General features: G+C 41.0%; 1 protein-coding gene across 13 annotated transcripts in view; it reads right to left on the reverse strand.

Moving 5' to 3' along the window:
* The window catches only part of LOC139635202 (pleckstrin homology domain-containing family A member 5-like), a 215863-nt gene that overhangs the window by 177214 nt on the left and 21588 nt on the right, over positions 1-17061 (reverse strand). Inside the window, exon 4 of one of the 13 annotated variants that reach the window (XM_071502297.1) lies at positions 5771-15107. The exons of the other annotated variants lie outside the window; for them this stretch is intronic. Within the exon in view, the coding sequence (XP_071358398.1) occupies positions 15083-15107 (25 nt within the window). The 3' untranslated portion in view covers positions 5771-15082. Of the gene's footprint in view, positions 1-5770; positions 15108-17061 lie in introns of those variants that run through there. 13 annotated transcript variants of the gene reach the window in all.

Here is a 17061-nt window from a genome sequence, read left to right on the forward strand (position 1 = left end):
CTTCTTTATGTTCCCTGTTAACCTGTATTAAAACAAGAACCAAGTAAAAGGGATCTTCGATTAACACTTGATGACTACAAACATGACAACATGCAAAAGACTGAGGCTTAAGCTAAGAGGTTCCAAACAAAAACATGGACTCTACATATGGAGCAGTGTTGCTCTTGTACTGCAGGAAAGCTGGTTAGTCCTATAGTTGATTACTACTGAGGCTAACACTACTAAACAGTGTTTTAAAATCGCATGTTACATGATCCTTCACGTACACTTGGCACGTGTGTGCCGGTGTAAACAGGAAGCAGATGGTCTACTCTGCAGTTGATTCATTGCAGAAAATACTACGAACGAGGAACAGCAAGGGCAGTTGTAGCATGTAACTGCACAACCAGCTGCTAGCAAAGAAAACAACGTCAGCGAAGCTTGTAATTCGCTATCCAAGTTGCTTTCAGGCTCCAATGCAACTCCGAAGTTTTCAAACTAAAACATGAAAGCAGCATTTGCAAAAGTCTCAATTTTAGCGCTCAAAAACTATGCTAATGTTTGCATCTTAAGTTAGAGCAGAGACCCACACAGCTGATTCCCTCAGAGCATGAAGTCCAGACAAGATGTCAGTATTTTTCACTTTATAACTAATTTTGTCTTGATTATAAAATGATTTTATTGTGATCATCAGAAAACTGTTCTGATAACTTATCAGTTATCAGTCACTTAAATGAGGCTTTCTACTGTCTTATCACTAATCTAGTTTCCTCAAGAAAACAGATTCACTTTCTCCAGATAATGAAACTTTCTTGAGATCGGGCAACAATAAATGAATTTACAGAGTCATCTTTGCTTTTTGTGGATCAGAAACATGTTCACTGACCAGCAGTGACTCATTTCCCGGATCCAGTGTGTGTGGTCCACGTTAAAAGATCATTTATACAAGGTGACAGAAATCATTTAGTCCCAGCAGCAGAGGAAGAGCAGAGGAGCCCACCCTCCGCTCTAAATCGGCCCTGGAGTGTGTGAACACAGTTAATCTGTGCAGAGATGATATGTGACAGGATCTGAAATGATCTGTCACAGATTATGAACGGATTAGTGTGTGTTTCATGTGAAATAGTGAATATTAAAGTAAGAAACACGATGGGCATCAGTGTAATGGAGCCCTGAGCTCTGCGTGAGTAGAATTACACTTCTTTACCTTCTTTCACCGGGAACACACATCAAAGCACATTGTGTGTGTGTGTGTGTGTGTGTGTGTGTGTGTGTGTGTTGGATGGTTATTAGCAAACTATCAGTAACACCTAATTAAATCCAATTAATTTGTGTCTTGTACCTGCTTGTGCATGCATGTGTGTTAATGCATCTGAGTGGTGTTACTTTGTGAGTGTTTGTGTGTGTGTGTGTGTGTGTGTGTGTGTGTGTGTGTGTGTGTGTGTGTGTGTGTGTGTGTGTGTGTGTGTACCGCAGGCAAATGTATGGCAATCAACCTGATAGCAATACCTAAATATTTGAACAGCAGGCTGCTCTGTCTGCTGGTGCGCTGTGTGTTCGGACTGCAGTACGATTAGCTACTGGTTAACTATTCAGTTTATAACACATCATGAATGTTACATGAGGAACAAACACAAAGCACCTAAATACAGCCAGGATTTTATCACAGAAGAAGAGGCAGAATAAATACAAACTGTATGTAAACTGGTGGGGCCGGTGATGGAGGTGGCCTTTCCTCTGGGTTTTCAGGGTTCCAGCCTCAGTGTGGCTAATTATCCAAGAGTAAGACTACAGTTCCCATCATGATCAACAAAAATCTCAAAACCCACAATGAATTTCTCCTACAAGTGTCTATCAAAATCCATTGATTCCCAAAACTTATAATATAATATTGTGACATTTCCTGCCATATGCAATATCTTTTATATACAATTTATATCATATAACACCATATTTGAGCTGCACTGCATCAAGGGGGATATCGCCCAAACCTAATCACCATGAACACACACACACACACACACAGTAGTTTATTTTGACTCAGTCCCACACACACCGTCCTCATCCTGCTGCCACAAATACTCACTCCAGCACCAACCTTGTATTAGTCCACCGCTGAAAACAGTCCCCAGTTTCCTCCTGTCTTGAGTATCGTTTGATAGAAATTACAGTGCACAGCTGTTTGAGCATTTTACTGAGCCTTTCTAAAGCATGAAACTATGTTTTTGTGCCGATCTACATCAACCCTCTCCTTTCAGCTGCTGAATGGTTACCTGTGTGCCTGCTGCCCAGCCACACTGATGTTCTGTATTGTGACTGGGCTGCAGCAGGAGACAGCTCTGCTACTGCAGCTATGGCATCTTCATCACGTCGGATCCTGCTAACAACCCGTGCTACACACTACAGGCTGCTGCTATCCACCTGCTCTGATCTCTACAAGTGTCTGCAGCTCAAAGTAAAGGAAACAATTAACAATATGACATCATTTGTGCTGCAAGTTAACCAACTGTCTATTGGCCAAGACTGCCAACTGTCACAGTCAACAAGTCGAAAAATGTTCAACCATCATCAACTCAGCACGACCAGCGGATGTTTACGGGAGTGGGTGTCTCTGCAGCAGTATGGCCGCCGGTACAGTTTCACTGAAAACACTGGCTGCTGTCGAAAAGTCAAAATGATCTCCTTTCCTAACCACTTTTCCTTGACCTCAATGAAAAACGTCACGAGGTCAGGGAAAGGTGTGAAGGAGAATTCATGAGGACTTAGGAAAAGACAACTGTGGTGCAGAGAGAATCTGACTGCACTTACCCTCGGCTTCTTTTTCTTTTTAAACCAACTTCATTCATAACCTTGTAACACTTGGACAAAAAACACTCCTTAAAGAAAACTCATTAAAAGGCTTGACCTGTTGAGATAACATCACATGAAAGGAATACACATGCAGACAAAACAGAGCCATTAAAAATAATAATTAAATAAAAATAAGGAACTGAACAAGGGATCAGAATAAATTACACTCAGCCATAAGGACATACAATTTCCTGGCATGGGCACTTTTGACCTTTTTATATATTCATTAAGTAGAGAAAATTGTATTTTAGTGTAATACACAATAGGGGGGGATTTAGTGAAATGACATTTATGTTTATTGATTTTGTTATGATGACACTGTTAAGTAGAAATGTTGACTGATTTGACGGAGAATAAATCTATATTTATGGATTTGGAGCTCGGCCAATCACACAAGGATTTCCATAAGTTGTGGATCAAGTGACAAACATTAAACAGCTGCTCTGATGTTTCCACATCTTTGTCAGTCTGCTGTGGTGACACTACAATGGTGCGTCGCTTTAAATGTTGCTGCGGCAAGGAATTGTGGGACGGCGTTTTCTCCTTTCCTTTCATAAAGGAAGGTTCAATGTTTCCTATGCTAAAGGAGATAAGATAGGAAGCACAGAAGCTCTTTTCCTTATCATTTAGAGAATTTGAACAGCTCTTATCATGGCTGCTGCTCAGATACTTCCGGGTCACTTCGCTCAGTGAGGAACCTTCCTAAGTAAAAAAGACTTTTTGGTGGCAGCCAGTGTTTGCAGAAACAGTGAAACGGTGTTGCTGCGCCTGGCACCTTTCAAACAGCACAACTGGGTGGAGCTGCTAAAGACAACAAATCCACTTTTCACACCCGCCTCACATGACTGTCCAGCTGTGTGGAGGTGAGAGAGGAAAGCTCTCTTCTTTGTGCTAACTGTGTCACTTTTCATGTGAACAGATGAACTGAGGCTGAAACATCTGCTGGATACACTATGTCTCTCTGTGAGTCTCTGTGGCTTTCTCGCCTTAAACACTTCTGCCTTTTGCCTCTATGTTTGAAGCACTGACGCATATTGGATTTCTCAGATTACTCTGAACCTCTCTGGTGCTCTGTATCCTTCCTCTCGTAGTGCAGCTGTGTGTTTGTGTCCACAGAAAACCAGCTCTCCACCAGGCCAGAACATGACTAATGTGACTCACACCCTTACTCCTGGTCTTAAAACTTGTCCCTCACTCCTCCTGAAATCGTTCTTGTCACCGTAGCCTGGGTTCTGTCTGCACAATAAAGCAGAGAGAGCATTAACATAAGCAGTGACTGTGGAGCAGTGGGGGGTATGTGTGTTCTCGGTCCACACAGTTAGACCAGTATCAGCTGAGCCCAGAGGGAGAGTGGCAGCCCGGCACTGCACCGCTAACTTCATCCGATTTATGGCTTTAGTCTGCAGCAGGGTAACACTCTGCAGTGAGGAACACAATGCTCCATAACACTATAGCTCCAAGTCATCCATTTAGGGTGTGTGTGTGTGTGTGTGTGTGTGTGTGTGTGTGTGTGTGTGTGTGTGTGTGTGTCTGTGTTTGCTTCTGTGACAGTGAACCTGCTGATACAATGACCACTACAGCTGCTGCATTTATAAACAGTCTCTCTCACACACACACACACACACACACACACACACTCGCAGGATTTCCACAAGCCTGTTTGAGCTGCCATTTCCTACTTTTAAATTCATAATCATCAACCAAGCATAAGTCTCCTATTGACTCCAGAGCAGCAGGCTCACCTCGAACATCCCATTCATGTTATCCATTTGTTTGTTTCACGCACACACACACACACACACACACACACACACACACACACACACACACACACACACACAAAGGGATACACAGAGAAGGGGGGATTGGTGCACTCGAGCTTGGCTCCTCAAACCCAGATTGAGAACATTAGTGTAGCGAGACAGGCCTGGCAGCCGCCAGTGTGGATTGAGGGAATTTCATAAGCTTGGCACAGAACGGCTCAGATCCCCTCCATCACCGTAATCCTGGGCAGTCTCAGCGGTAGATTACCTATTCATCCTGCCTGCAGCCTGATGGGAGATGAGCCTGATGGAGAGAAGGCAGAGGGCAGCGGAGGGAGCTGAGGATGAGCCTGCCGGCCAACTGCTGCAGGACTCCAGTCGTAAAGTTCAAAAGGAAAAAAAAAAAAAAAACCACTACAGAGGAAATGAAGCCAGAAAACATCCACAAGAACAATACACATACACACACACACACACACACACACACACACACACACACACACACACACAAAAACAAACAATAAAAAAGGAGGTTTAGAGAATAAACTTGTGCTATTTAAAGAAAATATCATAATATGAGAATCATGTTTAAAAATATATTTATATATTTAAGTCGGTGTTATGAGAATAAATGTTATAAGAAACTGTTGTTATATTTTGAGAATAAACACAAAATTGCGTGCTTAAATGTTATGATTTTCTTCTCATACTATAAGACTTATCGGCAATATCACAGCTTCATTCTTGTAATATTATGATCATTCACTGTTTTTTTTAATGACAACTTTCTTCTGAAAATATGTCTTGACTTTTCACCTTCCTTTTAATAGAATTACAATTTTATCTCATAAATGTCTGAGTTTTTTGGTCATAAAATTACAAGATCTTGAAACATTAATTTATTCCCTTTCTCTGAAAATATCAGGACTTTATTTTTATATAATTATGTCTGTTTCTATCAATAATATAGTTATCGTGCTATTGTGTCATTTAGATATATCTACTTTCATTATATTTATTTGACAATCGAAATTACAGCTAATTACAACTTTGTCATAAAATTATTTAAAATCTATGAGTTGTTTTTATAATTTTGAGTTCGTTCTAGAAATTTAAAGCGCCTTTTTATTCAAAATATTGTGACTTCATTTACAAAATCTCAAACTTGTGCCCCCGGCAGCAGTGGCTCTTTTGTGTCAATGAACCTGCAGGTGTGAGGCGGTGTGACTGGTTGTGATCGGCTGTGACCACCCGAGCCTCGCCACTCCTGGGCATAAAGTTAGTCTAATCCCTCTGACACAGGCAGAGCACTGGCAGCCCCCAGTGTTTTATTCCTTTCTTTTGCTGCCTCCATCTATCTGAGCGTGGAGACTGGAGAGGACTGGGGGCGGAGGTGGGGGGGTTGGGGGCTGCAGATGGCAGAGAAAGCACAGCCACAGCCGACACAGCAGAAAAGTCCAGCTTCCTCTCCAGCCAGTGGGCATTAATCACACTTAGCCTCGCACCAGCTTGTACCGTCACCAATCAGCCTGTGTGTGAGGCCAGAGCAGCACACTGTAACACACTGCAGGGTGCAAACGCAGGCACAGAGGCCGGGGCGTGGAGGGGGGACCAGATGGGACATTTAGAGAATTACGGCAAACAAGTCTTTACCCACAAGAGTTTACTTATGAGTGTGTGTGTGTGTGTGTGTGTGGGTGTTTTGGAGAGGAGGAGAGTGTTTGACACATTTGACAACCTGCCAACTTCATAACTCTGTTATCTCCAGATGAAACACATGTGACTCAGAATCTGTCATTTCGTACACATTTTTGCACACAGACGCAGAGTGTTTACTTCCAACATGAGCTGTGTTATACCAATAACATTTATTGCTATAATTGATTTACTGTTATCAATTACCCATTTATAATCAACAGGGCATCTTATTCACTCCCATATCCTGCTTTCACCTCGAAACTCAAAATCTGTTTTATTAATCATCTTTTTCACTAAGTGTGTTTTCATTAACACAATAGAAACGGCGGAGGAGGAACTGCTGAGGCCAGAAATAGTTTTCCCAAGTGTAATAGAGAAGATAGAGACAGAAGAACAGAACAGTGCTACATATTGGATTTATGATTATCAGTTTTAATTATTTAAACATCTGAGGAATCATCTTTTTTTTCCCAGCAGTTTGGTTGGTTGTAATAACCACCATACACTTAAACCACAGCAACAACGATGAAGACGGTGGCAGAGGTGCCAATCAGAAGTGTAGCAGCTGAAGTTTTTTTTAAAGTCATGGTCTTATGTGTGAAGTCAGCACTGCTGCTCCACTGTAGCTAATTATAGTTATAGCCAGTCACTACAACCTGTTCAAAATCAAAACACTGACGCAGAGCTTCTCTGTGCTGTGATGCTGACACTGTGTACAGACTATTTTGTTTCCATGCTGTACTGAAAACATACTCCACCTGCTCTGTGTGGCTGTTACAGCGACGTGAAGTGTGCATGTTTCATGTAAACTGACTCTACTGACACTAGACAGGAATAAAGAGAGCTGCAGGACTTTCATTATGTGATGTGAATTTGCTGACATATGATATAAACCATATTTATCTGCAATGCAACAACCATTTCTTACTTCTCTGATACTTCAATGGTTTTGATTGAGGTGAAGATGTGTGTACATGACACATTATTATAGTCATAAATAATAAAAACAACAGAAGTCTCTGGAAAATCAGGGTGTAAAAGATTCATCAGGACTCAACACATCAACAGCTGAGACACTAAGTGATACAAACAGTCAGAGAGTGTTTGTAGTTTTAGTTCCATGTTGACTTCATGTCATCAGTCACATCTGCAACAGAGCTTTAAGCTCTGTGATTGGAAGATTCTTACTGAAATGCTCCATGGGAGTTGTAGTTGATTTCCCTGGCTGAGGTTTTACACATGTACGCACAGATTTTCACAGTAACAGATATTTTCCAACACAACAGCTCATCTTTTGTTCTGATGCTTCAGTCACCTCACACTGTCCTGACTGAACACCACACACACCTGGAGTAACTGCTCCATCGGCTGCTTCATTACAGCTGCTGGTCATTAGGGAAAAAGGAGATATAAAATAAAGTACAAGTACACAAGTAGTAGTAATATTTGCAGCTAAATATATCTTACGTCAACATGTATACATGTACATAGATAGTAGGCTTGGACTGCTATTAGATAATATTGAATATTTTCTGCCATATGCAATATTTTTAATTAGTGCTGCACAATCAATCGAAGTACAATACCCAAATCACAGGGGCTGCAATTTTTGGGATGAAGGTAGAATGTGTCACAACATTGTTGCCCATTGTTAGCACCATAAGTGTTGTGGTGCTACAGAGATGACCCGGCTTACAAATCATATTTTGCAGACATACAAGAACGTGCTTGTTTGGTACAAGCCCCAACAAAAATCATCATCATCTTAAAATCCTGATATGAATTTTTTTTTTGTATATTGTTCAGGCCTATTTTTCAAAAAAATATCAAAGTATCAAAAAGATAAAATATATATTTTCTCTTTCTTTTTCCTTGTTTTTTTGTAGTTTGCAGTCTGCCCTGCTGCTGAGTCTGACCCTCACAGCTTTGCTTACTGTACCTTGTACTTTTGCAGGAGAGTGTTTGACACACTTGACAACCTGCCAACTTCATAACTGTGTTATCTCCAGATGAAACACATGTGACTCAGAATCTGTCATTTCTTACACATTTCTGCACAAAGACGGCGTCCAAGTCACCACTCTGGTCTTGAACATGCTTGTTCGGTACAAGCTCCAACAAAAAACTTCATTATTTTAAAATCACAAGATTTTTTTTGCATATCTTTTGGATCTATTTTTCAAAAAAATATCAAAGTATCAAAAAATAAAATATATATTTTCTCTTTTTAAGCAGCTTGCAGTCTGCCCTGCTGCCCAGTCTGACTCTCACAGCTTTGCTTATTGTACATTGTGCTGTTTAGTGGCAGCATCACTTAAACTGAAACATAAGATACAATGATATAATTATATATGATAAAAGCACCTGAAGCATAAAATACAACAGTGTAATTACTGCAAAAAAAAAAAGAAGGAAAAATCCCTTGATTATTAGCGATGATATTGTATATCGTGATAGATTTTAGCCTAACAAACACCAACGCCTGTTTTTCTGACCCCTCTGAACACAAACAATGCCACTCTTGCATGAGTCCAGCGGTGAAAACAGCCAGCTGGTTGAATCAGGACATTTTCTTCCCTGATGTTACGTCAGGGCTCAGGACACAAGCTGCTGCTGTCACACTGACTGGCTCAGACAGTCAGGACCTGATGACACACGTCTGTGACTGTGTCAGTAATGACACAGCTGAGATCACTGACTCTTCATCATCCACACACACACTTATCATACAAATGTTGTTATTAGTGCCAGAATGAATGTAGTTTTGCTGATATCTGTGAGTGTGTGTGTGTGTGTTTGGTCCTTGGCAAGTGAACTAAGCAGTTAGTTGTGTGCCGGCAGGTACGTGCAGGTCAATGCAGGTCTGTTGTGAAACATGACGCACAACTGTGAGAACCTTGTCTACAACAAAATGTGTTCATTTCTGACTAATTTGCTTTGCCCCACATGTAGAGAGGGACAGTGTTTGTTCAGTTATGACATTTATCCAGTGGAGAACACGAACATCTCTGCCGCGAATCCACCAGTGTCACCGCTCTCTCTTGTTCCCGCCTCCACACGTCCCATTCCGTCCTGCCTCGCTTCACTCCGCTCACTCACCTGGCTGTCCCCGCCCATCTGCACACCTGTTCTCACTCTGCTCGTCACCCCTCCCTGTCTGCCACACCCACCTCACCTGTTTGTCATCGGCACTCACCTGCCTGTTTCACCCGTGTGTTCATGTGCTCACCTGTTTTCCAGGTTACCTGCCTGCGCTGCCTAGAAGTGTGATTCTAACTATTACAGCACTTGACTGCTCCTGCCTGCGGACGTGACAAAAGTCATTGAGACATTTCACTCTGAACCACGAATTTCTAACCTCACACTACAGAAGTATGTATGATTTAACATCTGGGGACCATCAATGTCTGCAATCCATGCAGTATTTATCAAGATGGACCGACTTAAAAAAATCAGAGAAAAAAACCCGAGAAGTCCACCCTTGCAACGCTGCTACAAATGCTACTTTAGGTGCCAAAATAGAAATCTGTTGACCGCACATGCTGCAGCTGCATTCCATACAACCATGACCACCTTTATATTGATCAAAATTTAATCTGGTATTGCAATTCCTACAAGAACATCAGTTATTGCAGTCGGTGATGAATGTAAATTTTGATATGCAAACCATGTTTACAAAAGAGCCTGAATATAATCATGAGAAGTCACGCTCTGTGGATCACGAAAACCTGCAGCAAATTTCACTATAACTCAGCCAGTAGTTTTCCAGATATTTTACTCTGAACCAAAACAGATTGGTGCTCCGTGTGCCGGATGTTTAGTTATTCCTCTGCCTCCTTTAGTCATAATGATACATGTAATTGAAGTAGTTTATTTGCCGTAATGGAGGCGAGGCTCAGTTTATTGGAAGCACTCCTCTGCTTTCCTGCAGTTCCCGAACAGCTGGGAAACCACAGCGGCTCTGTAGACTGCCTGTAACAAGGAGTGTAGCACTAAGCCCCCGGTCGGCATCCATACACGTTCCTGTCACGTACCAGGTTTATACCCAGTTTGTTAAAAAAAAAAAAAGTCAATAAATCTAGCAAACAATGTGCTAAGTTAGCAACACTAAAGACTGTAAACACCCCCTAACAGAACCTGTTGGAGCCAGAAACTCCAACTCAGTGACAAGGCACTCAGCTGACTGGTGGTGGAAATATGATCACTCAGTCAGTCAATCAGGAACATTCAAGGCTGTTGCAGTCCTGTTAAAAAGACCTCCAACAAATGTAAATGGTGTTTTAATGTTTAAACACAGTAAAAGCAGATGTCGCACAGCTTTCTCACACTTTGAAGAGTGTTCAGGAATTCCTCTGTCAGTCTGTAACATCAACTGCGCTGCGACTACAGACTCAGCCTGCGCTCCGGGTTAGTCTGCTACAATCCACTTATTCTGATCACATGCGGTTCACCTGCTGAGATGTCAGGTCTGACTTTAGCGAACGCATCCTGCAGAGATGTCTGGTCTGAGTTCGGTGAACACATATCTCACCACTGCACTGTGTAATCTTGAGTCTGCTGGTGTGTGAGGCGTCGGGACGGCGGCGGACTCCACAAACATGATTACTCTGCTCATGAAGCGGCTGATTCACACACGAGCCTTCAACTTTGATTCTTCTCTCAGATGGCAGAAAGAGGCTACACAACACATCTATACGCTATTTTTCCTCCAGTGCTGTTTGTGTAAATGTGTCAACCCCGTTCTGCTCGTCTGCCTGTCTGCGGGAGACAAAGGCTCATTCCCTTGCTAACACGCTGCGTCTCAGACACACTGCCAGAGCTCAACTGCCTGAATGCAGCCTTACTTCACAGTGTATCAGTGCACACATCAGAATAATTACAGTAATCCCTCTTTGTTTTGAAAATGTTATGTTGTTTCTAGCCTGCTACTTGAACATTAACTATACATGTTAACATGTCCCAGACATAAATCCGTGTTATGCACTGATGTGAACAGGGACCTACCTGCTGATCTGCCCCATCTGAGTCTGATATTTCATGTGCTCATTTGTAAATTTACACCTGAACATAGTGCAAGGGAATTTTCATGTAAAACTGACCATCAGTAATGAAAATGATACAGTCTTTGAATGTACTGTTTACTGCAAATGTGAAATCAATAAAAAAAATTATTTAAAAAAAAAACAAAAAAAACTGACCATGACTGTGATAAGAAGGGTCAGGTGGTCAACAGAGTTACTGGGCTTCATCTTTTGGACACTGTGATCAAACTATCAACCTGGCCAGCAATTCTCAAAATATCCTTTATAATGATTTTCTTATTAATATATACTGTTTATAATTTATACAGTTGCCATTCTAATTATTATTCTTTTATTATTCTTGCAGTGGTTCTCAATTTCATTTCACATCAAGGACCTAAATTGACACAAATTAGACCACAGACCCCCATTTGCTAAGATTTTATCCCAGGCTCCTGCATTTGAAGAGATTTTAGCTGTTAGATGTTTTATTACAGCAAGTGTTTCAAACCCATGACCAGAGTGGTCATACATTCTGTCATTGTGTTACCGCTGGATAGAATTATAGTGAAAATAAATTAGTTCCCTTTCTACCACTGCTTTATTGCACATTGGGCTTTTAAATCACCGTGAACAATAAACCACCTTTCATCTCACAGCTCACACTGAATAACCATGTTACTAATAAAACCTTGGAGCCTTGAAATCTTGAATTTGTAAGTGGGACGACAGCATTCTTTTACTGATATCACCAGCTCAGCTGCATTCAGCTGGAGCACACCTGCTGGAAGACTCAATTCAAAGGTCCAATTATCTGATCTATGACTTTTACAATACAACCCTAAAATAGCATATTCTGCATCTATTCATCTTCATTTATGTTTTCTATATCCTTTATTTATAAGTCCAGCAAAATCTGTAAATATATGGATCTAGAGGCAGCGCTGTTAATCAACAATTAAAACATGAATTTTAACTTATACCTACAGACAACCAGTCTGACAGCAACAAATCTTAGATTTCAGCTCAGAGATCTTTCAGTAGGGATTAAATCTATTGCTTAAAATGGCACAAAGACGTCAGTGTTACTGCTAAATTGCCACAGGCCTGTGAGAAAGCAGGTCCTCACATCTCTGAAAACATTAGAGCAAGTTCGCAGTAGGTGTTATTGTGATAATCAACCACATATTCATCTTCTTGCTGTGTTGTGGCTTGGCTTACATCCTCTGCTATCGATGCTGGTTGATGGTGAAATGCATGCTGGGATACAGGAACTGGTCACTGCCAGAGCTGACACAAATCAGTTCCCAAAGCGTCCCTGATAAAATGGGACAGAACAAGAACACTTGCAGGCATCTGAACCGACTGTGAGTAGATGCCGTAACTTCGGCTGCGTCCGTGGCGAGCAGAGACGTGAGCGCGGGGTGAGAAAGTCCTGCAGGAAACAGTAAAGTGTCGAGCACAGACACGGCATGACCAGACTTGCTGTGCAGATTTGACACATTCTGCAACACCAGTCGGGCACAAGTGTATCTTTGGCTGGTGCTGAGATTCAGACCGTTTGATGATGCATTCAAATCACATTCCCCAACCCGATTGGTTGCTATGCCAACGCCTCTGACAACCAGGGAGCTAATTGGTGATCAGCGCTGCTTTCTCTCATTTTTACACTCTCATGTATGCTGTGTTGTCTGCCACTCCAGGGAAAAGGATTTTTTAATCATTCATGCATCAGTTAATCCAGGAACAGCTTTTAGAACAGTCTGTAAGATGAATAACAGCACCTGAACCACTCAACCTCACACACTCTCAGGCACATTATTATTACATTAGGCAGTGAGTTACCCCCCCAACAGGACAGTCCATGTGTGTATTCTGCTCCTGGGTCCAGAGATGTGTTGGGAGCACTGGATAACATGTTAGAGGATGTTTGAGAGCAAAAGTTTGCTGGGGACAAAGAGTCTGCATCTAGCCTGCCAAGGATAAAGGCTGCAGCCACACATACATTCAGTGTCTGTTCATATGAGAGAGAGAGTGTGTGTGTGTGTGTGTGTGTGTGTGTGTGTGGACGGCAAGCACAACTACTGTGTCCTGACCTGAATGGACAGCACAACAGAGTGAAAATGAGGCTGCTGCATTGAAACAGCAAGGGGGCAAAGCAGGACAGATTTCCAGATGAAAACAAAGAGGGGGGGGGGGGGGGGGGGGGGGTGAGGATCCTACTCAGGAAACAGATGAGAGTGTTTCCTGTGGCCCTGAGGACCTCACTTCCTGAGGTCACATCTTAAACACACACAACACACAACTAGATGGGGACAGCTGTGTAGATGAACTGTTCGTTGGGGATGATGATGACTACTTGAAGATGATACACAACATTACAAAATCTTCAGCTCCACCAGTGTGGTGTCAGGAACTCTTACACTGCTCCTTCAGTCAGGTGCACCACCAGGCTCAATGTTTGGGCCACTGTTGATCTTCATTTACATGGTCTTACTGCTCTAATAGTTTATTTTCAGACCACAAGTATTTTCTATTCTGACAAGACTTTAAATACAGTCTTGAATAATCAATAACAAATAAATAAATATTTATATTTATATATATATATTTAGTCCTACATCAGAAAACAAAGAGCCACCTTAACACCATTCCTTGGAGTAATTATAGATAATAAGTTGAACTGGAAATCACAAGTTAATATGATTTCCCTTAAAATAATAATAAGAAAACATAGATACATGCTTCATGTCAGCACTGCATTATGCTTATATTACTCATTCACCTTTATATTAATTAGTGTGATACAACTTACAACAGGGACCACAAAGGGCTGCCATTCTCAGTGCTGCCAAAATTAATAAAATTCAGGTTGATCGGTTTAATTATCTTTATGTTTCTATTCTTTCTATATTTAATGATTATATCAGTATAGGAACAGTTATCAGGCTTGACTTCAAGTGCCCAATTTAGAAACAAGCAGGATGAGAAAAACAGTGATGAAACGATTAATCAGTTAATCAGCTGGTCAACTGTCAGTGAAGTATTTTAAAATCTGTCTTTTGTGAATTGTCCAATTTCACAGATTTTTGTCCAAAAATCACTGTCCTCCCTTGTTTTATCTTTGTTCAAACACTGAACTACTGTTTCTTTAGTATTAACACTAAGGGAATCCATTCCTGTAATGATACATTGCCACGTTTCACAGTTTGCAACAAAAAAGTTAAAAGTAAACAACAGCACTGAGAGAACAGGCTGACACCTCTGTGGGACACTCGCTCTAACACTTATTAGCCTGCAACAAAACAGCGTCTTTCAGTTTTGGGTGGAGGACATCAAGCTGCACCAGAGTGAGAGCTGGGGCCCTGAGATTCTGCACAGACCCCCTCTCCTCCCCGTCTGCGGTGATTCAAAATCCATTTCCCACATAAAGTTCTTATCAGCCAACGGAGAGAAAAACCTCAGGAAATCCTGAGGAAAAAAAAAAAAGTCCATCAGAATTTCAATCTTTCAGCTTTCTATTGGCTTCATCTTCTGTTTACAGCCCTGCACTCGTCCACCGCTGGGCTCTCGTTCTCCCTTGTGTCTGTCTTTGTGTTGACCTCCAGACTGGGGGCCACTCACACATACACAAAACACATGTAAGGATCATTCAAGGTGGTGCAGGCAGAGACACAAACACACGCCCGACACTTGAGACAATAGAGAATCCAGGGAGACGTCACTCAAAGCCATCTTTGTCTATCACCACTGATGTCGCTCCAGCTGGGATTATTCATCTCTGTCTGCTGCGGCTCTGTTTAATAAGAGACAACAAGATTAAATGAATCAGCTGACTTTAATATTTCCATTTGCTTCATAGCAGCACCGAGGTCCAGTCGTCTGTCGTGATGTTTTCCCGTCGATCAAGAAGGATGAAAGATTTCAAACACGAGCTTTTACAGAAAGAGGGATAATACTGAAGAGAGACTGCACTCAGTCCTTGGTTGATTAGTTTATAGCATATGTGATTGATAAATGACTGAAGTGATAAATTCCATCCATCCATTAGTTATACCACTTATCCTTGAGGGTTGCAGGGGGGAGGGAGCCAATCCCAGCTGACATTGGGCGAGAGGCGGGGTACAGTCTGGACAGGAACAGTCCATCACAGGGCTGACAGACAAAGAGCCCCTCACACCTACAGGTAATTCAGAGTCACCAGTTAACCTGGGGGAGGAAACCAGAGCACCTGGAGGAAACCCACACAGGTACTCCAGCCCAACTAACAGTGGCGACAGTGCTAACGGCTGCACCACCGTACCACCGACATACACTGAGTATCATCACTGTTGTCAGCTTTCTGTTGTTCAACCCATTAAGACCAGATGCGGTCTGTGCTTCTCCCTTTTAGACCATACACACGTAGTATATGATGACCTTGTATATGATTACAGGACATGTGACTGATGAAATGCATTGTGATTCACTGAAATTTGTGATTTTTGTCATTTCGACCTGATCGATGACCTTAACAACTGATTGATAATGAAAGTTATTGCCATTTCAATTGATCGACTAATTGAAAAAAGATTTCTTATAAAAAAAAAATCAGCAGCAGCATGTATTTCCAGAAACAGTGTTCCAGCCAGATATCAGACACAGTAAATCACAGACTTTGCTGCTGGCACGCTTCATTAGAACTACTCTCACCATCCCTACCCAGAGTGACGGAGACAGACGTGCCCCCCAACACCAGACCTAAATTAGTAAGAACCCAGTATTTGTAAGGTTGGTTCTTTTATCGGTGCTTGATGATAAGAAGGGAAAATAAAGTTTGTGGTGTAATTCTTGGTCGTCACTGCAGCTGTGGTAGGACTGAGCTTCTACATATACTCTCAGCCCATACAGAAATGTAATATACGATATATATGTCCCTATATCAAGGGTGATGTTGTCATATGTGTCACTTATATAATTATCATATATATATATATATATATATATATATATATATATATATATATATATATATATATATATATATATACACACATCCTCTGGATATATGAAAATATAAGTTGAAAACATATGAAATAGTAAAATTTGTATATGTACATGTATTAAAAAATATCTATACAATGAATTTTAAATGTTATAACATGTTGCAACAATGTATGTACAAGTTTATTAAAACAACATACATATAAAAATTCTACATGTTTATATATGTTTTTCTTACATCTTATTAATTTTAAACATCATCTCAGACTTTTGGACTGCATATAATATCTATCAGTATTAACATGCTTTGGGATGGATATATATTTATGTAACATGTCTATATAAGCTACATACATGTTTGTATGGGGTACACATATATATCAATGTATAAAACTGTTCCAATTTTTAGTGGGTTTCATATATAATTTTTTACATGTGTGCTTTCCTTTTACATGTACATATATGTCATATATAGAAATTCAGTACACATATATATATTTGCACATGGGAAAATGACACTGGGCCAAATGTAGCTCAGTGCATTTTACTTAAGACAAGCTGTACTTTCGTTACTGCACTAAATGCAATAAAACCTTCATAAGTAATTTATCAAACTTGTCTTCAACCAACACAAGCCTGCAGAAAAGTGATATTTTAAACAGCTTTGCCCACAGTCTCACCTCCTCCACCTGCTCTGAATTTATTGGTTTTCCTGCACAGTAATAAAAAATAAAAGTGTATCAATAAAGTACTGGAACTATAAGGTG

The sequence above is a fragment of the Trachinotus anak genome, unplaced genomic scaffold (genome assembly GCF_046630095.1).
Source record: "Trachinotus anak isolate AG129_WGS33_773 ecotype Australia unplaced genomic scaffold, CSIRO_AGI_Tana_v1 ptg000018l, whole genome shotgun sequence".
In the NCBI taxonomy this organism is placed as follows: Eukaryota; Metazoa; Chordata; class Actinopteri; order Carangiformes; family Carangidae; genus Trachinotus; species Trachinotus anak.